The sequence below is a fragment of the Cibotium barometz genome, chromosome 47 (assembly GCF_041138505.1).
Source record: "Cibotium barometz isolate CiBa-2024 chromosome 47, ASM4113850v1, whole genome shotgun sequence".
In the NCBI taxonomy this organism is placed as follows: Eukaryota; Viridiplantae; Streptophyta; class Polypodiopsida; order Cyatheales; family Cibotiaceae; genus Cibotium; species Cibotium barometz.
In genome coordinates this window covers 30,678,186-30,702,816 of record NC_141092.1, presented here as the reverse complement: position 1 = coordinate 30,702,816, position 24,631 = coordinate 30,678,186, and the positions used below count along the sequence as shown (strand labels likewise).

The window sequence follows — 24,631 nt, the reverse complement described above, 5'->3', positions numbered from 1 at the left end:
GCTATTATGGACCCTTCAGGGTGATTCACAAGATCAATGAAGTGTCCTACAGGCTTGCTTTGCCTAGTCACTGGAAGATTCACAATGCATTTCATGCGAGTCAATTTCGAAAATATGTGGGGCCAGATCCTGACGAGCTTGTCACTGAAGATCCGCCAGAGATTGATGAGCTTGAGGAGATCCTCAAGCCAGAACAGATTGTTTTTCACAAGGAGCCAAAGCTACCTGTGAAACTGCAGGGAAGCTTTCCAGGAGATACCTTGTGAAGTTTAAGAATTATTTGCCTATTGATGCAAAGTGGATAAATGAGGATTATTTTGTTGATTACCCACAGTTGTTGCAGGCATATCTTGAGGCTTTTCAGTCGAGGACAACTCTTTAGAAGCCCGGGGGGATGTCACCAATTGGCCGACCATTTGGTCCATCTCCAGTTTTTGTGTCTCGTTCACTTGAGGCCAGGCCAGTGTCTCATGTGAAGAGGCCAGTATTTTGCTGACATGAACGGGAGCCAGACTGGTGCCACCCATGTGTTAGCAGGATGGTGTCGTATGGACGAGAGCCAGACTGGTGCCACCCGTGTATGACCTGGACTGTGTTCGACCCATGGGATTGTCACGCCATGGAAGAGCCAGTATTCGTGCCGTGTTTTGTCTATGGGACTGTCACTCCATAGGGAGGCTCGTGCCTGGAACTGTGTCTTACCTATGGGACTGTCACTCCATAGGAAGACCAGGATTTATGTTTTACGTCGTGCCATTTTTGTGCCGACAGATATTTTGTACTTGTTCCATGAACGGGCGATATGTCCATGATACTATTTGCACATGCACTCATGTTCTGCATGTTTGAAACTGTTTTCGCATGACTTGTATTTTTGTGTTTGCCTGCTTGACGTGTTACTTACTGAGCGGGGACGCCTGCCAGTGAGTCATGAAGTTTGCTTTGTCTTCTGACGAGTTTGTTGCATGTGAACAGGTGGTAAGTGTATTGCACATGTTGGTTTAATATTTTATATTCTAACCTTTTGTTTTATAAGGTTATATGTTCACTCACTTAAAAGTGGGCACCCCCTTTGGGCACCCACTTAGGGGCCAAGGTGGGGAGCCACACTTGACTTGTGTGTGTGGGGGGGTGGGTGCATGGTCACCTACCCACACCACCATGGAACTGGCCGCCCACATGCAAACGTGGGGAGCCAGCCAAATCACTATGGTATTACTCCACTCCAACCCTTACAAAAGGAAGCCACCACCTCCATCGTAGAAAAAAATCAGCGATCGTTTCTTCCATCTTCGTGAAGATCATCAGCCAGCAACCATCTTCTGTGCATGTCCTCAAGCAACGCCATCCCTCTGCTGGCGACTGAATTTGTTGCAGGTGGCTGCGTTGAATCACCAGCAGGCTGCCTTCCCTTCGCCAGGCAACCTAGAAGGTGGCTGTGTGTGTGTGTGTGTGCCTCCAGACAGGCAGCCAAACAGGCTGCGCTGCCTACCACAGCAGGCGGCTGTGCACTATCTTCAGAGGCGGCGTGTACCATCTCTTGCAGGCTGTGCGCTGCCTCCTGCAGGCGCCAGTGTCTTCTCCAACAACCAACGCTTCTGCAATCCCTCTGCTGGCTGCGCTAGTCCTTCAGCTGGCAGCTGTTCACTCTGCACTACAGGCGGCGCAGGCTGCAGCCAGACACCTCCTGTCCATACAGATGCGCTTCATCACCTCAACAGTCGGTGACTCTCCTTCTGTCCAGCAGGCTGCAAGTGACCGTGCGCCTCCATCTCCTCCACCAGGCTGCCTTTTCTCCACTACAGCCAGACGACTATATTGGTTGCTCTTCCACACCTCTTTAGGCTGAGCCACCTTCTCCTATACATCTGGTGGCTGTGTTCCTACAGCGAGGCGTTACTTCTCCTAAGGCGGCTGCTCCATCTCCTTTTTGTAAGAGATTGCACTTCTTTTTCATTGGCGGCTACAAGAGGACTTTACACCTCCTAGGTGGCTACACCTTCTACACAGACACATCCGGATATTGGTCTTCAATCTACAAGTAAGTGAATTTTCAGATTTAAGTAAAGTACTTTGTGATAAATCTGATAAGGGATTCTCTCCACGGCAACACCCGTTCGGTGCCGGGTAGTCCAAGCTCTTGGAGAACCACAGTCCAAAGGTGCTGAGATCGGGAGAGCCAGGCGTTAGTACGGGAGCACCTATTTGTGCGTGGTCCTGGAACACCAATGGGGCGCTCTCTGTTGAGTCTAGTGAAAGCACAGGACCGTAGAGATTGGACCACGCTAGTGGTCGTTGCAGCTACAACAAAAAAGGCCACCAAGCGTAAGAAGAGCTCTCAACGAACTACTTTTTCATGTGCCAGGCTGATCACGGAATGTGAACATAAAATCGGATGAATCTTGACCATCCTCAAATAGGAAATCAAAGGACGAGATGTGGGGATATGGCAAGCACTACACGCAAGGAGACTAAATTTTGCACACCATGCCACAACACTGAAGATCCTCCAAAGCTCAACAAGATCAGCTTGGAGAGATTGGGAACGTGCAGGGAGAAACTCTGCCAGTCTTCATCTTCTAAGGCAGACTCTATCGTAGCAAAAGTGTTTCTCTTATTGGGGGGAGATTCTCTTGGATATGTGCCTTTTCATGGCAAAGGGGGTTCATGTCACGTGCACCCTGTTAGAATTGTGCATCTCAGTGTTACGAGGTTTACCCTATTTGTTGGGTATTTTATCTATTTTCTCCTATTTTAGGATGTCTTGAGTAGTCGGCCAGCTCTTCCTGGAGTCAGCCAACCTCCTTGCTTCACTATAAAAGGGGCCTCTCATATTCACTTGTATTCATCCATTCCCTTGCACATTGTTCAACATCTCTTGCTGGCTATTGCCATTGTAAAGCCTATTGCTATTATAAAAGGTGATCTTGTCCACGAGCTCTCTCTACTCTCTCTCTTGTTCAATTTATGCTTCCGCGTGTGCATTCTCCAACCAACCATGCGTGGTGCTGCGTCAGGTCAATGCTAGGTCAGTCCTCTTAACGCACTTTAGAGAATTCAGCAAGTAGTCCCGACTCCTCCTGTAGGTGCATGTAGATGTAAGCCTTAGTAGTATGCATCAGAGCCATGTTAGTTGCATTCATATAGCAGGGGCCAGCCCCAAGGAGGGGACAGCCTTGCTATGGGTATTAAATACCTTAGCCATCATGTAGACCCAATCGGCAGCCCTTGTGAGGGCCTAGGCAGCAATCGGCCAGGCCAGACTGCAATTGGCCAACAAACAAACAAGCCCACGACCAACAGCCAACATTTAATGCTGATCAAATTAGTCATGGGTGGCAAGTGATTCAAAACAAGCCAACAGCCTTAAAACCAGCCAAAAGCACCCATACGGACATATAAAAAGGTGAGCCACCTCGGTCCATAAATCATCAGATAAAAATCGGAGTCATCAACCACAATCAAGCATGTGTGCTTAGGCCTCCAGCCTTTGCATACTTTTTTGAGGGTATTAAATAGCTTATATATATGCTCTTATTTCACTTATGAAAGCATAAGTTAAGACCTACTCAACCAAGAGATGGCGGAACAATTAGGAGAATTTTCCATCATGTGACTGTAAGAGCAAATCTTTTAGAGACTCTCCTTTAGATTTATGTGTTAATTGAAAAACTATGACCATAGGGTTGTCTTCTTCATTGAGTTGTCTTCTTCAAGTTTGAGGGACACATGCCATATATTTATGAAGATACTCTTACAAGATTCAATGAAATTATGCCATAGATTCTATCCATTTTCAGAAACAAAAATACTCAATTTGACATCAGTCTAGTTTGTGGTAAGTTAAATTATAAGGGGACAATCCCAATGAGAACTATTAAAGGATGAACTAGTGATCTTCCAAGTTCATCTCCCTTTGACCTAGTTTGTATTGGAGATAATAGAAGACGTGATAGAAATTATTATCATGTCCTTTTTGTCTACATGTGAGTTTGCATAAAACTCTGCTAACACCAAGTACATGATCATAAATCCTACTTTGAAAGGTTGTACAAACCCAAAGTCCTACCTCGTTTAGAGACCTTCTTGATGGCCTTAAGCAATCATTATGACCTTTCCCTAGTAATGCCATTTGACATTAACTCACCTATGTCTTGGATTTTAAATCTAAGAGTTACAGTTAAATAGTTAAACTTGCTGTGTAAGACCACAAGAGTTCTCCCAAGCGCATGTTGCAGCCCTACGTGTAGTTATAAAGGACTTGAAGAAAAGTACTTCAGAGAAAATACAGTCGTTGGTGCGAAGCTTTCTTCCCCCCACGAGGTAAAACAAACCCCAATTATGCAACAAGGCTAGAAAACTGCTTCTCTCTCTTCCAAAGGACCCAACCTGGCATGCAAAACCCTAGCCCTAGGAACTAGCCTTCATGCAAAAACATGAAGGAGATGAAGAAGAAAGAAAACAAGAAACCCTATCATGGCATACGCCCTTGACATGCAGTCCTCCACCCCTTTGCTTAGCAACTTCTTGGCCTTGTCTAGCCCTTGTATGCTTGAGCTCTTGGTGAAAAATGAGATGAAATAATGGGATTGTGGCCTCCACTATTTATACTACTTCCCAACAGCAGTCGGCCAGTAGATAAACAGGCGGCCAGTTCTAAATGTCTCCCACGACTGAGATAACAGCATTAAATGCTAGAAAAATCACCTTAAATGCTGCGCATTATTCCCTATGCACCTGATTCTGGATGGGTTGGGCCCTATTTTGCAACCAGTTCTGGGGCTGGGCAGCCTAGATGGGCTGCCCCATACCTGCCCTACAGCCCAATAACTGCTTCTTGGACTGTCGGCTGCCCCTGGCATGCCCTTGGGGCTGTCCTACAGCCCCTCCATGGCTGGTGGGTTCAGCCAGGGCCTTCCTGGCCCTCATGGGGGTGGTTTCACACCATCCCCATGCCCACACTGAGACTTGGGGTAGCCCTATAGGCTGGCCCCTATTCCTAAAAGTAAACCCTAACTATCTACACAATGATCTGGCATCCGGTACCATACCAGATACACAGAATCACTGTCATCATTCCAGAGGGAGACTCACAGCGCGGACTGGCACTGTTTCATGTGCAGGTTAGTGCACACCTGACCTTGGACTCCTGTGCAGGACAATGCACACCTGACCTCGGACAACTGAGATGGATCCCTTGCTGACTCGTCCTGGACTGGGCTCACATGGGACCAGTTCACCATCCCAGGTCCTACACCTTCTGTGTACAGATATGTCTACGTGGCATCCAAGTGCGGGATGCACGTGACACTCCACCCCATGGAGGATCATCCTCCCTTGGAACCGTTGCCCGAAAGCCTTTCTTGGCTCACAGGAGTGCCATCCCCTTTGGGCTTTATGGAACACCACCAACCTACCTCCTGGGAGCTCTTCCTGGTCTTGTGTTCCTTGCCTTGGGCTTCGTACCTGTGCACTTTCTTGTACCTTGTACCTATACACCTTCATATGGGACTGAATCAGTGTTTAGCCTTGTTGAGCCTGATGCTCTGATACCAATGTTACATGCGGAAGCTCTGAGAGTCTTCTTTCAGCCCTAAACACCACTTAGAACATACTGATGCAAAAACGTTGATAGAAGGGAGAGTAGAGAGAGAGAGAGAGAGAGAGAGAGATGGCTGGAAATTCAGTATTTCATATGGTACAAAAAGGTACATAATCCCTTGCAGCCATGGGCTGCCTTCTGGAAAAGGTAAACAAACCCTAATCCTAGTCTATGTCTAGACCCAACTCAACAAGGACTTGAATGAGTAAAACAATGAGCAAAACCTGCCTTTTATAGGCCTTGGACAGCCAGAGATCTGGCCGACTGGACCCAAATACATTAAATGCCAATTCCGGCCTACCTGATGTAGCTGACACAGTCTTTTCTTGTTTCTCCATGCAGCCGACAGGTCCCTGAGTCCACTCCAGTCCATCCCTTGCCTAAACTTGCACTCCATGCTCCAAAACATTTGGTTCTAGTGAGTCTTTGGATTTCCCAGCCAAGAAAGGTCAAGATTTCTGTATTTTCTTTTCAGATTCACATCATTCTAATAAAGCAAATACACCATCCGTGGTGGGGACCCTACAGAGGGTATTTGGGACCCAATACTGTGTCCTCTCCATCTCTCCCTCTCTCTCTCTCTATTTTCTGCACATCTTCTTTCAGTTTTGTGCGTTAATTCCGTCGTGAAAAGAGTGCCGTTATTCTGAGCATTGAAGTTACTGATCTTCTCTGAAGCTTCCGCATGTTACATGGAGTGAGAGTGCCAGACTTATTTCTCAAGAATGAAGACCAAGACAGTGTTCAGAGACAGGGCAGGAACGGAATGGCGACTTGAAACAGATGCATAGATCTTACTCAAAGTTAGAGTGGATTTGGGACCAGGCCGGGCATTCAATGAAAAGGTTGCCAGAGTAGGAAGGATGACAGAGGGACTCCGGGAATAGAATGGGATGATGACACTCATCCAAGAAGCAAATTGGATTCCCGTCATCAAGTGTAGCAGAGGGGGATGTCATGTGCACACACATGTACATGCTAATCTCAGAGGCTAATCCTCGAGGCAAGATGATAAAGACTCACTAGAACTAGATGTTTTGGAGCATGGAGTGCAAGTTTAGGCAAGGGATGGATTGGAGTGGACTCAGGGACCTGTCGGCTGCATGGAGAAACAAGAAAAGACTGTGTCAGCTGCATCAGGCAGGCCGGAATTGGCATTTAATGTATTTGGGTCTAGTCGGCTGGCCGACCACCAGTCGGCTAGATCTTTGGCTGTCCAAGACCTATAAAAGGTAGGTTTTGCTCATTGTTTTACTCATTCAACTCCTTGTTGAGTTGGGTCTAGACATAGACTAGGATTAGGGTTTGTTTACCTTTTCAAGAAGGCAGCCCATGGCTGCAAGGGATTATGTGTCTTTTTGTATCATATGAAATACTGAATTTCCAGCCATCTCTCTCTCTCTCTCTCTCTCTCTCTCTCTCCCTTCTATCTGCATTTTTGCATCAGCATGTTCTAAGTGGTGTTTAGGGCTAAAAGAAGACTCTTAGAGCTTCCGCATGTAACATTGGTATCAGAGCATCAGGCTCAACAAGGCTAAACACTGATTCAGTCCAATATGAAGGTGTATAGGTACAAGGTATAGGAAAGTGCACAGGTACGAAGCCCAAGGCAAGGAACACGAGACCAGGAAGAGCTCCTAGCAGGTTGGTTGGTGGTGTTCCACAAAGCCCAAAGGGGATGGCAGTCCTGTGAGCCAGGAAAGGCTTTCGGGCAACAGTTCCAAGGGAGGATGATCCTCCATGGGGTGGAGTGAGAGTGCCAGACTCATTTCTCAGGAATGAAGACCAAGCGGTGTTCAGAGACAGGTCACGCAATGGGGACTGGATGGAACAGATGCATAGATCTTACTCAAAGTTAGAGTGGATTTGGGACCAGGCCGGGCATTCAATGAAAAGGTTGCCAGAGTAGGAAGGATGACAGAGGGACTCCAGGAATAGAATGGGATGATGACAGTCATCCAAGAAGCAGATTGGATTCCCGTCATCAAGTTTAGCAGAGGGGGATGTCATGTGCACACACATGTACATGCTAATCTCAAGGGCTAATCCTAGAGGCAACATGATAAAGACTCACTAGAACCAGATGTTTTGGAGCATGGAGTGCAAGTTTAGGCAAGGGATGGACTAGAGTGGACTCACGGACCTGTCGGCTGCATGGAGAAACAAGAAAAGACTGTGTCGGCTGCATCAGGCATGTCGGAATTGGCATTTAATGTATTTGGGTCCAGTCGGCCAGATCTCTGGCTGTCCAAGACCTATATAAAAGGCAGGTTTTGCTCATTGTTTTACTCATTCAACTCCTTGTTGAGTTGGGTCTAGACATAGACTAGGATTAGGGTTTGTTTACCTTTTCCAGAAGGAAGCCCATGGCTGCAAGGGATTATGTACCTTTTGTACCATATGAAGTACTGAATTTCCAGCCATGAAATACTGAATTTCCAGCCATCTGTCTCTCTCTCTACTCTCCCTTTTGTCTGCGTTTTTGCATCAGCATGTTCTAAGTGGTGTTTAGGGCTGAAAGAAGACTCTCAAAGCTTCCGCATGTAACACAAATTGTACTTGGAAACTACATAGAAACCAATGTCGACCACCATCTTTAATGGATTTTTGGATCGACAATCCCAAATCTAGATTGTTGACCCCAAAATTGTCAGATTTTGATCACCAATCCCAACTACAACAAAAGGGGACCCATAGCATCATTTTAGCAAGTCAAAAAATGACACTGCAAATGATGCTCCTAGCATATCGCGCTACGTCAACGGTAGCGTCATTATTTGTGGACGCAAAGCATTAGCAAAAATGATGCTAAGCATCAGTAAAAGTTGACGCAAAGCATCAACCTAGTGTGCAGGTCATAACACACAAGGCCCCCAATCAACGCTCAAATTGAAACCCATCCACACAAGACCTGTCTTGAGACAGTCTGAAGGTTAAGTAGCATCCCCCAAACCATAGAGGTTAAGTACAAAGGATAGTACATCATTGTGACTCCGCAACATCTCCCAAACCATAGAGGTTAATGATAAGTACATTATGTACAATACATGATTGTTGGGACCGAGGGAGGGGGGGGGGGGGAGAGGGAGAGGGGAGGGGGAGGGGGAGGGGAGGGAGGAAGGCAAGGGAGGGAGGGAGGGATGGTTTTGTAAGAAAACACAATAGCGGAAGCAAGATCTTCATAATACAAAGCATTTAATTGCAAAAAGAGGTGGAGAGAAAACAATATTATTGTTTGCAAACTTCGATTACAAACTAATGGATATCCACCCACCGTATGCTCAAGGTAAGGAGCTTTGATAGCAATCTAGACACACTCTAAACAGAGGATGTCTTGCTTACAAGAGTGCTTGAACACAATGAACTTGATGACGAACAAAGGCTGCCAAACTAGTCTATATATAATGCCAAGGGTCGGCATGAACGTAGGTCGGCCAAGTCCAAAATGACCAACCGACCATAAAATCCAATAGGGACCATAGACTACAACTAGTCTCGTTAAGATATTGTGCAACTCCCACGACTATCTTAGACCATCTGGACCCTCAAACGAGCCTCACAACCTAAGAATAGTGTGTCCTCGATTTATTGTCCAGCACTCACTAATGTTGTCACATAGCCCACACAAGTGTGCATCCTACTTCGCAGAGTGCCAAGTCTACATAAGCGTCTCCTAACCTTCTAGCCACATTTGGCCACGATCCGGTGTCTAAACTAAGAACTATCGGGTGCTTGGGTGCTCATCACAACGGCTACTCCTCACATAGGGAGACTTACAAAACAGAGCACATACGTCACCCGCAATAACAACAAGAGTATTGAGCAAGTGCTTTTTCCAACAAGTTTGCCCTATTTCTAGTCCTTTGTAACGTGCATATAATCTGCATTATTTGCATGTGTCATATGCATAATGTTCGGAGTTAGCAACTACCTTTTACAATGTTGTCAGAGCTTTGGTCACTCACTTGCAAGAGTGGAGGCAAGTTAAACCTTGGAGATCTAATCTATTTGCTTGGATTTATTTTTCAACAGTTTTCTTTGCTTTAGTTTTCTTTGCTTTTTTCTTTTCACAGCTGACGAGCTAATTGCTTCAGCATAGATTGTCTGCTTGCTTAACTAACATGGCCACAAAAGTTACCAAACAAACTCTACAAAGAGTATTATCGCTGACACTCATGACCAAAGACTACACTCTAGGTCTCTAGTGTTCCTAGTTGCATCTGTCATCTGTCATCAGGTTTTAACCCCCTATTCTTGACACACACAATTCAGATAGTTTGGCATTCAATTGCCTTCTCTATCAGTGCATGAGGGATTGCCGATAAATACAGTTGGAGTCATTTTGTCTTATTCAAAATGACCGGCCTGCTCATCGCTTAAAGGCCAAAAATTTTCTCTAAGTATTGGTGCCCCTTGCATACCAAGGATGCAAGACGGTTTACATGCATATATTCAGCATACCAACATACGCATTGGGATGATTCACCCTAGGCTCATGCTACCCACTACATTACATTGACCAATATTCCCCAGATCCCTGGGTGCCTTAAGCCACTTTTTCTAACATCAAAAGCATAAGCCTACATGTATGATGGGCTTGACCTTGAACCATGGTGGCCCCTATGGTGCAGAATAGCCACTACTGGAAGGCTTATCACAAAGGACCAAACAAGGTCCTATAAATATCCACAGCCTGCATGCTGGATGTAATTTGATGCACTGCATGTGTCTCATGGTCTTCTGTTCGACCTTGATAGACTCTCTCTCAAGTGTTAGCGGTAACACATTGGGCTCCTGATCAAGAGATCCCAAGTTAAAGTCCCATTTCATGTACTGTTGTACCAATATATGGATCACATGTGATCAGCTGGCTTGGCTATTACCTTAAGTCTCTCTCTCTCTCTCTCTCTCTCTCTCTCTCTCTCTCTCTCATACACATACACACACATGAAGTTACAGTTAAAACAAGCATTATTGCAATGGCAAATTCACCTGAAGAAACGGATTTTCTGAGGTTTAGGAAGCCCCAGCTGCATGACAGAAAGCAATGCATCCTTGAGGGTGAGACTGTTAATCACATTGTTGGGGTAGAATCTGGCAAACTGCAAGTTCCTGCTGCTGTCGCAGATAAGAAGTTCCCAGACTCGCTTGCCGCGAGCATCTAAGATCGGACGAGAGCAGAAATCCAGCTCCCACTCTCTGATAGAGCTCAAATCTGTACCAGGGACAATGACAGGCTCTTGGACGACATCTTCTTCCTGCACACCAGAGAAAGGCTGCGCTACACTCAATGATGCTACAATGCGGTGTTTCCGCTTTTGGTGACCGTCTCTTGCAGAACTTCCAAATGGAGATTGGTCTGTGGCATCTCTTCTTCCTTCTCCTGCTGATGATGCTGCTGTTGCTGCATCTACAGGACAGGCAGACCAACGAGGTACGGTTTTGTTGCATGAGGTTGCAGAAAAATGGACTCTGTTGGGCCAAGGGGAAGTGGGGGTGGGCAAAGAAGAGCTTCCATGGCCATTCCAAGCTGGGGCTAATGAAGCCCTTGCTCCAACAGCCAGGCTCATGATGTATCAATGGCCGAAACCCGAGGGCAAAACCTCTCTGTGAAGAGATGGAACAATCTCTGTCGATGTCAAGGAGACCGTATGCATACAACACTAGCGAATGCAGAGGGGGGGCTCTGTTCTTATCTTGGACACAGAGAAAACCAACAACACTGGCATACCTCCGCCCCTCTGCAAGGACCAAGACAAACCTGTGTAGGAAACTGCCTATTACTTCCTACCTCGTTGCCTCCTTGAATGTGCACTTCCCATAACTTGTGGCGCTCCACAATCCTTCGGATCTTTTAATTTATATTTTTTAAATTATCCATTTCAATTCCCTCCTTTAGTTCATGTTTGATGTACACTCTACCATGGGCATTAATAAATTCATACCCTAGCGTATCCTAAGGTATGGTAGTATAAATGCATTTATACTATATATATAATATAAACGCATCTAGTACTATATATAGTATAAACACATTTATACTTTATATCAAAGATATCATGTATATAAAAGAACCAAAAAGGTGTTGTATTGGTTGTTTATCAGTGTGATAGATTCTATAATTGTGCATATACAAGACGATGCACAAGGAGGCTTGGGACACCTCGGTGAAGATGTATAGTACCAAGCTCAAAAGATGCAACTAAAGCAGGAGTTGCGTAATGTGACCAAAGGGAAGCTGGGTATAAATGATGACTCCGTGGGCTTGTAGATGCCCTTGCTTCTATTGGATCACCAACAATAGATGATGATGATATGGTGTCCATGACCTTGAATGGTATTGGCAAAGAGTAAATCTAGTTTTCTATCTCCATTGGAGTTCGAGATAACCTTTTTGATTTTTAGTAACTGATTCATCTCCTTGTCTCTGAGGCGATGAATATTAAAGGAGGTTCATAATTTGGAAATGCACAAGAATAGGCCTTCTACTCAAATACATGTAGAGGTAGATATAGGTTGTCATCTCTAGAAGACTAGATGGTAGTAGGTTTGGAAATTAAAACCAGCAGAGCAACAACGATGACAATAAGAAAATCAATCTCATACAGGTGGAAGAGACCACTCTAGAGGCAAGGAGGCACAGAGACCACTCTAGAGGCAAGGAGGCAGAGAGGCCGAGAAAGTTGGCAGAAATCAAAATACAAATAGCATAGAGTGTTATTACTATGGCAAACCAGGACACATCGTAAATGACTGCTATTATAAAAAGTAAAATGATATCAAAAGTGAAAAGTTGCAGCAAGGTAACTATGCATCATCAACATTCTCAATTCCACTATAGCAAATGTATCGAGATTAAGAGATATTTGGTATGTAGATTCTGGCACCTCTAACCACACGACCAGTCATGGTGGTGAGCGGTTTCGAGAAATGCAAAAAATGGAGAAACTAGGTTATGGTGGAGAAACTAGGTTATGTAGAAACTAAGAGATAATTTGTATGTGGATTTTGGCACCTCTAAACCACATGACCAGTCATGGTGAGTGGTTTAGAGAAATGCAGAAAATGGAGAAACTAGGCTATGATATTGCGCACCCCATTTCACACGATAAAGCGCCATTGTCTATACAAGATGGTAAAATTAAGAACTTGGCATATGTACTTCATGTTCCAAATGTTATTGAACAAATGGTTGAGTATAGTTTGGTTGAGGTTTAATTTCTTAATGATGTTTTGTGGAAGACTTTGAAAATCATTGTCGCTCGGTTGCAAAGGGTAACAAAAATGGCAAGATGTTTACTTTGGATGTTAATATGCCTAAGGTGAAGACAGCCATGTTTGCGCATAGGACATTGGTCATGTGATATGCAGCCAACCAAAGTCTATGTAGGCCAAAAATATTGTTACAGGTTTGCCGAAGTTCAAAGTTAATGGTATACACAAAGTATATAAAGCATGCTAGCTTGCTAAGCAAGCCAAACATGATTTCCTACATGAAAAGCATGTCAGTGCAAGACCATTAGATGTTACACATTCCAATGTATGGGGACCCCGACCAAGACCATAACAATTGTAGGTTGAAAGTACTATGTTACTGTAAACAAAATCATGTGTATTATTTGCTTTGAGCTCACATTTTATTGGTTGTATTATGCATTGGTTTAAAGAGACACTACATCCTTTGCAAATGTGGAGATCCACTATGTTTCTAGATGTTACATTAGCTCATGGATCTCCCACATTAAACATGGTTGTGTCATGGGAGATTCTTTAGCTCATGGATCTCCCATTAGATATGGTTGTGTCATGGGAGATTACATTGAGATATGGTTGTGTCATGGGAGATTACATTGAGATATAGGGTGTGATCTTTCTATTGCCAAGAAGAACGATGTGTACGATGCCAAGATACATGAGTTCTTCTTATCGATTGTGGCCTCGACAAAGGAATTCATCAAGATGGGAAGAAAGCTGAAGTGGGTAGTGGATTTTGATATACTAGACTTCCCGACGAGTGATGAAAACATGTAGAATAGAAGAGGGATTTCACCATGGAATAGATTGAGTGAGTAGCATGTCATGACTGTTGTAGCATCAAGCCTAGATAATAGTGGGTGTAACACCTAGTGGAGTGTTGGCTAGATAGTTGCCTAGATGCAATAAATTTTGATAATAACTTTATAGGCACCCCATCCATAAAAAACTCTTTAGTCAGAACAAAACCAAGTGTCAAAAGTCAAGATACTAGGAAAATAGAAGAGCCCAAGAACACACAAAAGACATTGCTAAGGTAGTGATTAAAGGGCTAGAAGAAGTGTGGAAAGCTTCTCCTAGGGAGATGGGCCATCCACATTTAGCTATAAAGTGGGAAATGAATTGGTACACTATATACAGGAGCAACACACAGTGCATGATCCTTAAAAGCCCACCCAAAAGTGAATATTATTCAGGACAACCAAGACCAGTGATGTGGAACACACAATACCTTAATGATGCAAATAGCATCAGGAGCCTACATGCTGCAGGACATTAATGGCCCAAGGAGAGTTCCTCTTGATTATTTTAAATGTCAAGATCCTAGCTGAATCCCCCATAAAGGTAGATCTAAAAGCGACAAACAAAAACAAATTGCCACCCTTGGATAGATGGTGCATTTGGTGTGGCATTAGTGATTGCTCGCATAAGCACACAACTTCAAATCTATCTACCATCGCATCCTAGCCACCACTAGCAAGCCTTGGAATAGTGCGTGCCATAAGTTGACTGTCTTCAGATAAAGAACAGGAAGAAGCGATAATTGTGATAAGGCGTAGGCTTAACAAAAGCAAAATCACGCAAGTCCTCAATCTACAACCTAAGCATCGAAAACTTCCAAAAGTGTTAAAAAGAAACAAAGTAAGGACCATAGCAAGGGAAAAGCTACATTGCTTCCTCGGAGCCATAAAGTACCCAATCAACCATTGGGACCACAAAAAGGCTTGGTGGTAAGGAGACACGAATAAGAAACCCAAAGGACCATCCACGTTATGTTGAGATCAAACATTCGCTTGATTCAGTAGGTCAAATAACCTTGGATGAAGAGAGCCCTAGAATATACCCTCTTGAACTATTTTTGGTGCTATATATAAGAACTATTTTTGGTGCATATTTTTTTGACACAAAGCATGAGGCGTATCCCGATTGAAATAATGGGTGAAATTTATAATATCTACAGTCCTTGATGAGTTGAAGATCCTTGCAAATTTTTTTAGACATACGACCACCTCAGGTTGCCCAAATTATTCATCATAGAAAACAAAGGCCCCTCTATCCAAATGTATTCACATACACTAAAGGGTGTAATCTCCTCTCACATTCTCTCACACTAATTAATTATGAAATCAAATGCTCGATGCTATGATTCCAACGATGAACTTTTGAGTTTGTATGAGGGAGATATGAATAAATTAAGCTCGTTGTATTCAATACTATAAAACTGTTGACTGTTATTAATACTTAATCTCCCATTAATTGTGCCTACTTAAACTAGCCAATTACATCAAATTAAAGCTACTACTTAAAGAAAATGGGAGGGAGAGGGAGAGCTCGAGTTCCTTGCAAGCAAACATACACACACACACACACACACATATAAAAGAGAGCAAGACACAACAAATAGATGGATGGCTTAATTTTCTTCCATCTTCTTCTCTTCTCTATACAACTATAAACTAAAGAGATAAGAGTACATACTATAAGGGAAATTACTCTCCTACTATAACATATGATGGTTGCTTCATAGTGTAAATCCGACTATATGAGCTGACACTATAACTATGACATACTCTAGTAAACCAAATGTGGCTGTCACACAGCCTATCGTCCATAACATGTCTAAGCCATACTGCCTCTATAACAACAAAATGCCACGGCATGATCTCACCACCTCCATACATGAGAATTACTACAGCTTACCCAAGGCAAACAAAAGCCCCAAGTAGAGGTTACAAACAAAGATAAGGGCAAAGGAAAGATGGAAGAACAGGAGAATACCTTTCTAGCATAGCCCTTAAATGCCTCTTTCATCATTAAACTCAAAAGAAAGGAAACCCAAAATTCAAACCGCTAACCCTAAGGAGGACCCATGGTGGCCTGGCATTGACACATGGAAACATGGTGGCCTGGCGCATTGACACATGGAAACATCCCTCCCACCGAATGCGATCAAACAGAAGATGAACATCCATCACAAGAGAAAACTTCCAAAAGTGTTAAAAAGAAACAAAGTAAGGACCATAGCAAGGGAAAAGCTACATTACTTCCTCAGAGCCATAAAGTACCCAATCAACCATTAGGACCACAAAAAGTCTTGGTGGTAAGGAGACAAGAGTAAGAAACCCAAAGGACCATCCACGTTATGTTGAGATCAAAGATTTGCTTGATTTAGTAAGTCAAATAACCTTAGATGAAGAGAGCCCTAGAATATACCCTCTCGAATTATTTTTGGTGCTATATATAATAATCTCAAGAAGCAGATGAAGAAGCAGAGCAAATGCATATTTTTTAACACAGGGCGTATCACGATATCTTGGAATTGGGTCAACATAACGACCTGGATAACTTTCTGATTGAAATAAAAAATGGGCCACCTACTAGGAATGACAAAAAATCAAGTGGGGCTGATAAAAAGCAAGACCCAAGGAAGCCAAGCAAAGAAAAGGATCAAGATGCCTAAGAAAGACAAGGACAACGGCCTAGAACAAAAGCATGTAGTTGAGACTAAAGAACTAGAGGGCACAACAGATTATAGACAGCAAGGCAAACAACAGCCCCAAGTAGAGGTTACAAACAAAGATAAGGGCAAAGGAAAGATGGAAGAACAGGAAAATACCTTTCTAGCATAGCCCTTAAATGCCTCTTTCATCATTAAACTCAAAAGAAAGGAAACCCAAAATTCAAACCGCTAACCCTAAGGAGGACCCATGGTGGCCTGGCGCATTGACACATGGAAACATCCCTCCCACCGAATGCAATCAAACAGAAGATGAACAACCATCACAAGAGAAAAGTTCCAAAAGTGTTAAAAAGAAACAAAGTAAGGACCATAGCAAGGGAAAAGCTACATTACTTCCTCGGAGCCATAAAGTACCCAATCAACCATTGGGACCACAAAAAGTCCTGGTGGTAAGGAGACAAGAGTAAGAAACCCAAAGGACCATCCATGTTATGTTGAGATCAAATATTTGCTTGATTCAGTAAGTCGAATAACTTTCGATGAAGAGAGCCCTATAATATACCCTCTTGACTATTTTTGTTGTTATATATAAGAATCTATAAGAAGTAGAGAAAATGCATATTTTTTTGACACGAAGCACGGAGCGTATCCCAATTGAAATAAAAAAGGGGCCACCTACTAGGAATGACAAAAAATCAAATGGGGCTGATAAGAAGCAGGACCCAAGGAGGCCAAGTAAAGAAAAGGATCAAGATGCCTCTACGAAAGACAAGGAGAGCGGCCTAGAACAAAAGCATGTAGATGAGACTAAAGAACTAAAGGGCACAACAGATTATAGACAGCAAGGCACACAAAATCCCGAAGTAGAGGATACAAACAAAGATAAGGGCAAAGGAAAGATGGAAGAACAGGAAAATACCTTTCTAGCATAGCCCTTAAATGCCTCTTTCATCATTAAACTCAAAAGAAAAGAAACCCAAAATTCAAACCGCTAACCCTAAGGAGGACCCATGGTGGGTTGGCATTGATACATGGAAACATCCCTCCCACCAATTGGGATCAAACAGAACATGAACATCCATCACAAGAGAAAAGTTCCAAAAGTGTTAAAAAGAAACAAAGTAAGGAACATAGCAAGGGGAAAGCTACATTACTTCCTCGGAGCCATGAAGTACCCCATCAACCATTGGGACCACAAAAAGTCTTGGTGGTAATAAGGAGACAAGAGTAAGAAACCCAAAGGACCATCCACGTTATGTTGAGATAAAAGATTTGCTTGATTTAATAAATCAAATAACCTTACACAAAGAGAGCCCTAGAATATACCCTCTTGAACTATTTTTGGTGCTATATATAAACATCTACAAGAAGCAGACGGAGAAGTAGAGCAAATGCATATTTTTTAACACAGAGCATGGGGTGTATCCCGATATCTTGGAATTGGGTCAGCATAACGACCTGGATAACTTGCTGATTGAAATAAAAAATGGGCCACCTACTAGGAATGACAAAAAATCAAGTGGGGCTGATAAGAAGCAGAAGCTGAGGAAGCCAATCAAAGAAAAGGATCAAGTTTCCTCTAAGAAAGACAAGGACAACGGCCTAGAACAAAAGCATGTAGTTGAGACTAAAGAACTAGAGGGAACAACAGATTATAGACAGCAAGGCAAACAACAGCCCCAAGTAGAGGTTACAAACAAAGATAAGGGCAAAGGAAAGATGGAAGAACAGGAAAAGCCCTTTCTAGCATAGCCCTTAAATGCCTCTTTCATCATTAAACTCAAAAGAAAGGAAACCCAAAATTCAAACCGCTAACCCTAAGGAGGACCCATGGTGGCATTAACACATGGAAACATGGTGGCCTGGTGCATTGACACATGGAAACATCCCTCCCACCGACGAATGCGATCAAACAGAAGATGAACAGCCATCACAAGAGAAAAGTTCCAAAAGTGTTAAAAAGAAACAAAGTAAGGACCATAGCAAGGGAAAAGCTACATTACTTCCTCGGAGCCATAAAGTACCCAATCAACCATTGGGACCACAAAAAGTCCTAGTGGTAAGGAGACACGAGTAAGAAACCCAAAGGACCATCCATGTTATGTTGATATCAAATATTTGCTTGATTCAGTAAGTCAAATATTCTTGGATGAAGAGAGCCCTATAATATACCCTCTTGAACTATTTTTGGTGCTGTATATAAGAATCTACAAGAAGCAGATGGAGAAGCATAGCAAATGCATATTTTTTTGACACAGAGCATGGGTCGTATCCCGATTGAAATAAATAATGGGCCACCTATTAGGAATGACAAAAAATCAAATGGGGCTGATAAGAAGCACGACCCAAGGAGGCCAAGTAAAGAAAAGGATCAAGATGCCTCTAAGAAGGACAAGGAGAGTGGCCTAGAACAAAAGCATGTAGATGAGACTAAAGAACTAGAGGGCACAACAGATTATAGACAGCAAGGCACACAAAATCCCGAAGTAGAGGATACAAACAAAGATAAGGGCAAAGGAAAAATGGAAGAACAGGGAAATACCTTTCTAGCATAGCCCTTAAATGCCTCTTTCATCATCATTAAACTCAAAAGAAAAGAAACCCAAAATTCAAACCGCTAACCCTAAGGAGGACCCATGGTGGGCTGGCCTTGATACATGGAAACATCCCTCCCACTGAATGGGATCAAACAGAAGATGAACATCCATCTCACAAGAGAAAACTTCCAAAAAGTGTTAAAAAGAAACGAAGTAAGGACCATAGCAAGGGAAAAGCTACATTACTTCCTCAGAATCATAAAGTACCAAATCAACCATTAGGACCACAAAAAGTCTTGGTCGTTATGTTGAGATCACAGATTTGCTTGATTTAGTAAGTCAAATAACCTTAGATGAAGAGAGTCCTAGAATATACCCTCTTGAACTATTTTTGGTGCTATATATAATAATCTCAAGAAGCAGAGCAAATGCATATTTTTTAACACAGGGCGTATCCCGATATCTTGGAATTGGGTCAGCATAACGACCTGGATAACTTGCTGATTGAAATAAAAAATGGGCCACCTACTAGTAATGACAAAAAATCAAGTGGGGCTGATAAGAAGCAAGACCCAAGTAAGCCAAGAAAAGAAAAGGATCAAGATGCCTCTAAGAAAGACAAGGATAACGGCCTAGAACAAAAAAATGTAGTTGAGACTAAAGAGCTAGAGGGCACAACAGATTATAAACAGCAAGGCAAACAAAAGCCCTAAGTAGAGGTTACAAACAAAGATAAGGGCAAAGGAAAGATGGAAGAACAGGAAAATACCTTTCTAGCTCTAAGAAAGACAAGGACAACGGCCTAGAACAAAAAAATGTAGTTGAGACTAAAGAGCTAGAGGGCACAACAGATTATAAACAGCAAGGCAAACAAAAGCCCCAAGTAGAGGTTACAAACAAAGATAAGGGCAAAGGAAAGATGGAAGAACAGGAAAATACCTTTCTAGCATAGCCCTTAAATGCCTCTTTCATCATTAAACTCAAAAGAAAGGAAACCCAAAATTCAAACCGCTAACCCTAAGGAGGACCCATGGTGGCCTGGCATTGACACATGGAAACATGGTGGCCTGGCACATTGACACATGGAAACATCCCTCCCACCAAATGCGATCAAACAGAAGATGAACAGCCATCACAAGAGAAAAGTTCCAAAAGTGTTAAAAAGAAACAAAGTAAGGACCATAGCAAGGGAAAAGCTACATTACTTCCTCGGAGCCATAAAGTACCCAATCAACCATTGGGGACCACAAAAAGTCCTGGTGGTAAGGAGACAAGAGTAAGAAACCCAAAGAACCATCCATGTTATGTTGAGATCAAATATTTGCTTGATTCAGTAAGTCGAATAACTTTCGATGAAGAGAGCCCCATAATACACCCTCTTGACTATTTTTGCTGCTATATATAAGAATCTATAAGAAGCAGAGAAAATGCATATTTTTTTTGACACGGAGCATGGAGAGTATCCCAATTGAAATAAAAAATGGGCCACCTACTAGGAATGACAAAAAATCAAATGGGGCTGATGAGAAGCAGGACCCAAGGAGGCCAAGTAAAGAAAAGGATCAAGATGCCTCTAAGAAAGACAAGGAGAGCGGCCGAGAACAAAAGCATGTATATGAGATTAAAGAACTAGAGGGCACAGCAAATTATAGACAGCAAGGCACACAAAATCCCGAAGTATAGGATACAAACAAAGATAAGGGTAAAGGAAAGATGGAAGAACATGAAAATACCTTTCTAGCATAGCCCTTAAATGCCTCTTTCATCATTAAACTCAAAAGAAAAGAAACCCAAAATTCAAAATGCTAACCCTAAGGAGGACCCATGGTGGGCTGCCATTGATACATGGAAACATCCCTCCCACCGAAAGGGATCAAACAGAAGATGAACATCCATCACAAGAGAAAAGTTCCAAAAAGTGTTAAAAAGAAACAAAGTAAGGACCATAGCAAGGGAAAAGCTACATTACTTCCTCAGAGCCATAAAGTACCCAATCAACCATTAGGACCACAAAAAGTCTTGGTGGTAAGGAGACAAGAGTAAGAAACCCAAAGGACCATCCACATTATGTTGAGATCAAAGATTTGCTTGATTTAGTAAGTCAAATAACCTTAGATGAAGAGAGCCCTAGAATATACCCTCTTGAACTATTTTTGGTGCTATATATAATAATCTCAAGAAGCAGAGCAAATGCATATTTTTTAACACAGGCCGTATCCCGATATCTTGGAATTGGGTCAGCATAACGACCTTGGATAAATTGCTAATTGAAATAAAAAATGGGCCACCTACTAGGAATGACAAAAAATCAAGTGGGGCTGATAGGAAGCAAGACCCAAGGAAGCCAAGCAAAGAAAAGGATCAAGATGCCTCTAAGAAAGATAAGGACAACGGCCTAGAACAAAAGCATGTAGTTGAGACTAAAGAACTAGAGGGCACAACAGATTATAGACAGCAAGGCAAACAAAAGCCCCAAGTAGATGTTACAAACAAAGATAAGGGCAAAGGAAAGATGGAAGAACAGGAAAATACCTTTCTAGCATAGCCCTTAAATGCCTCTTTCATCATTAAACTCAAAAGAAAGGAAACCCAAAATTCAAACTGCTAACCCTAAGGAGGACCCATGGTGGCCTGGCATTGACACATGGAAACATGGTGGCCTGGCGCATTGACACATGGAAACATCCCTCCCACCGAATGCGATCAATCAGAAGATGAACAGCCATCACAAGAGAAAAGTTCCAAAAGTGTTAAAAAGAAACAAAGTAAGGACCATAGCAAGGGAAAAGCTACATTACTTCCTCGGAGCCATAAAGTACCCAATCAACGATTGGGACCACAAAAAGTCCTGGTGGTAAGGAGACAAGAGTAAGAAACCCAAAGGACCATCCATGTTATGTTGAGATCAAATATTTGCTTGATTCAGTAAGTCGAATAACTTTCGATGAAGAGAGCCCTATAATATACCCTCTTGAACTATTTTTGCTGCTATATATAAGAATCTATAAGAAGCAGAGAAAATGCATATTTTTTGACACAGAGCATGGAGCGTATCCCAATTGAAATAAAAAATGGGCCACCTACTAGGAATGACAAAAAATCAAATGGGGCTGATAAGAAGCAGGTGTTGAGATATCGAGCTCGTATAGTGAGGCGGTGGCCACTGATGACCTGCCTGGGGGATAGGCCCCACACTTACACCACTGGCATGGTTGGTGAGATCTTGGGTGATATGCGGCCAGTGGGATGACAGGCTGTGTGACAGCCATTCTAGAGACTGGCATAGTTATAGCGCCAGCTCATTTAGTCGGGTTCACACTATAGAGAACCCGTGTATATATTGGTTGAGTACCTTTCATATTATGTGTACTCTTATCTTGTATATGGTGTGTTGAGTGTTGAGTAGAGAAGAAGAAGATTTTCAGCCTCTCACCTTGTGTGTTCTCTATTAGGGTTTTGTGAGTGTGTGTGTGTGCTTGCAAGAGCTCAAGCTCTCTTCCCCCCTGCATCTTTTCATGGTATCAGAGCCTGTAAGGGCTGAGCTGCAAGCAAGAGAACCACAGGAAGTGGTACGAGGGTAAGAGCTTCAACTACTCTTCCCTATTGTGTTGGTGACTACACCCTTGTCGGGAGCTCTACGGGAGGCATCGGCAAACGGTCTCTGATTGAGAAGCGTTCTTCGCGGGAGTAAAGCTATAGGGCAACTATACAGTCCTATTGGACTACGATTTTCGGGCCAAAAACGCGTTTCGGGCGCGTCTGGACCTCCGTTTTTCAAAAAGCAGGCGATTTCGAGCACTGTGGGTAAGTCATCGATTCTCTGCAGAACTCTGTTTTAAGATTTGCAGGAAGACAGATTGACTGTGCAGCCACTGTGGGTGCTGCAAAGAGGTCTACAATTGCCATTGGGTGTATGTATGCACATTGAAGTCACTGGTTGTGACATTTGAGAGTACTACAGTACCGCTGTGCAGAAAATACAGCATTTGTGCAGGAAAAACCAGAGTGCAGTTTCTGGTAAAATTGTGTGTTTGGCAAGATGTCAAATGATGGGATAACTCAGATTGTGGCTGAGAAGCTTGACAAGAATAACTTCCATGCTTGGAGGTTCAGGTTGACGAATTTCTTGATGGGAAAAGGCTATTGGGACTACATAGAAGGTGAGCATGAAGAGGCACCGGAGATACCGGATATAAATCCGACTGCTGCAGATGTGAAAGAGTTTAAAGACTAGAACCAAGGAGCCAGAAAGGTTATGTATTGGCTCTCCATTAGTATACGGAACACCATGATTGGGCACATTCAGGATGCCAAGTCCCCCAAGGAGGCGTGGGACACCTTGGTAAAGCTTTATGAAACAAGTACCAAGGCACGTAAGATACAGTTGAAGAATGAACTTCATACTGTGGAGAAAAAGAGCATGTCTGTGAATGACTATGCGTTGAAGATAAAGGGTATTGTGGAATCCCTTGCATCTATTGGTGTGTTAGTAGATGATGATGACAAGGTGGAAGTCTGTCTACGTGGTCTCGGGCCACAATACAAGGCATTCAAGACGTCCATTCAGACTCGGGAAAACATTCCCAACTTTACAGATTTGGTGTCTATGCTGATTATCGAAGAGAAGAACTTGGGTGAAGATCAACAGTCTTCACAAAGTAAAAACAGTTCAGAGCAACAGGCCTTCTACACGAGTTCAGGAAGAGGACGAGGTAGAGGAGGCCATGGACGCGGTCAAGGAGGTGGCCGAACAGGTAATCAGAATTATGGCCAGCAGCAGCAGCAACAACAACAGTCCCAGAATCAACAACAACAACAACACGCAGGTGGAAGAGGTAAATTCAGAGGCAGGGGGAGTCAAAGAGGCCGTGGAAATTGGCAAAGGCAATATAATGATGCACGTGAATGCTATTATCGTGGTAAGCCTGGACATGTGCAGGCAGAATGTTATAAGAAGCAGGCTGACATGCAAAATGGGAAAGTGCAGCAAAACAACTATGCATCCTCAAGCAGAAATAATGAGGATAATGAAAGGTTGTTTGTTATGCAGCATGTCGTGAATGCCATGTCTGAAAATGTTGATGCAGCACAAAAAGATAATGTATGGTATGTGGATTCAGGAGCTTCGAACCACATGACGAGTCATGGGGAGTGGTTCAAGGAGATGAAAAACCCGGAAAGACTAGGTTTTGTGGAAACAGGGGATGACACTGCTCATCCAATTGCCCATGTTGGAGATGTGCCATTGTCTATGCAGGATGGCAAAGTGAAGTACCTTGCAGATGTACTTCATGTACCGAACATAACAAAGAATCTGGTTTCAGTTGGCCAGATGATTGAGCAGGGTTTGCAGGTTCGGTTTAACCCTGATGGGTGTTATGTTGAAGATTTTAAAGACAAGTGCAGGTTGGTTGCAAAAGGCAACAGAGTGGGCAGAATGTTTACATTGAATGTAGACATGCCTGAAATGAGTGCTGCGATATTTGCAAATGGTTCAGGAGTTGTTGCAGACATAGACATATGGCATAAAAGAATTGGACATGTAAATGTGCAGAGATTGAAGTCTATGCAGACAAAAGGAATTGTGACAGGGCTGCCAAAATTTAAAGTGGAAGGTATGCAGAAAATATGTGAAGCATGCCAATTTGGGAAGCAAACAAAGCATGTGTTTCCACGTAACAGATATGTGAGTAGAAATGCACTAGATGTTGTGCATTCAGATGTATGGGGTCCTACGAAGACCATATCTATGGGAGGCTGCAGGTATTATGTGACTTT

At 43.0% G+C, this 24,631-nt stretch overlaps 1 protein-coding gene across 1 annotated transcript in view; it reads right to left on the bottom strand.

The window, feature by feature from the left end:
* The window catches only part of LOC147611578 (protein TAB2 homolog, chloroplastic-like), a 77,254-nt gene extending 65,770 nt beyond the window's left edge, over positions 1-11,484 (bottom strand). Inside the window, exon 1 of the mRNA XM_086784662.1 lies at positions 10,595-11,484. Coding sequence (XP_086640788.1) covers positions 10,595-11,172 — 578 coding nt within the window. The 5' untranslated portion in view covers positions 11,173-11,484. The remainder of the gene's footprint in view (positions 1-10,594) is intronic.
* Positions 11,485-24,631: the final 13,147 nt, after the last annotated feature.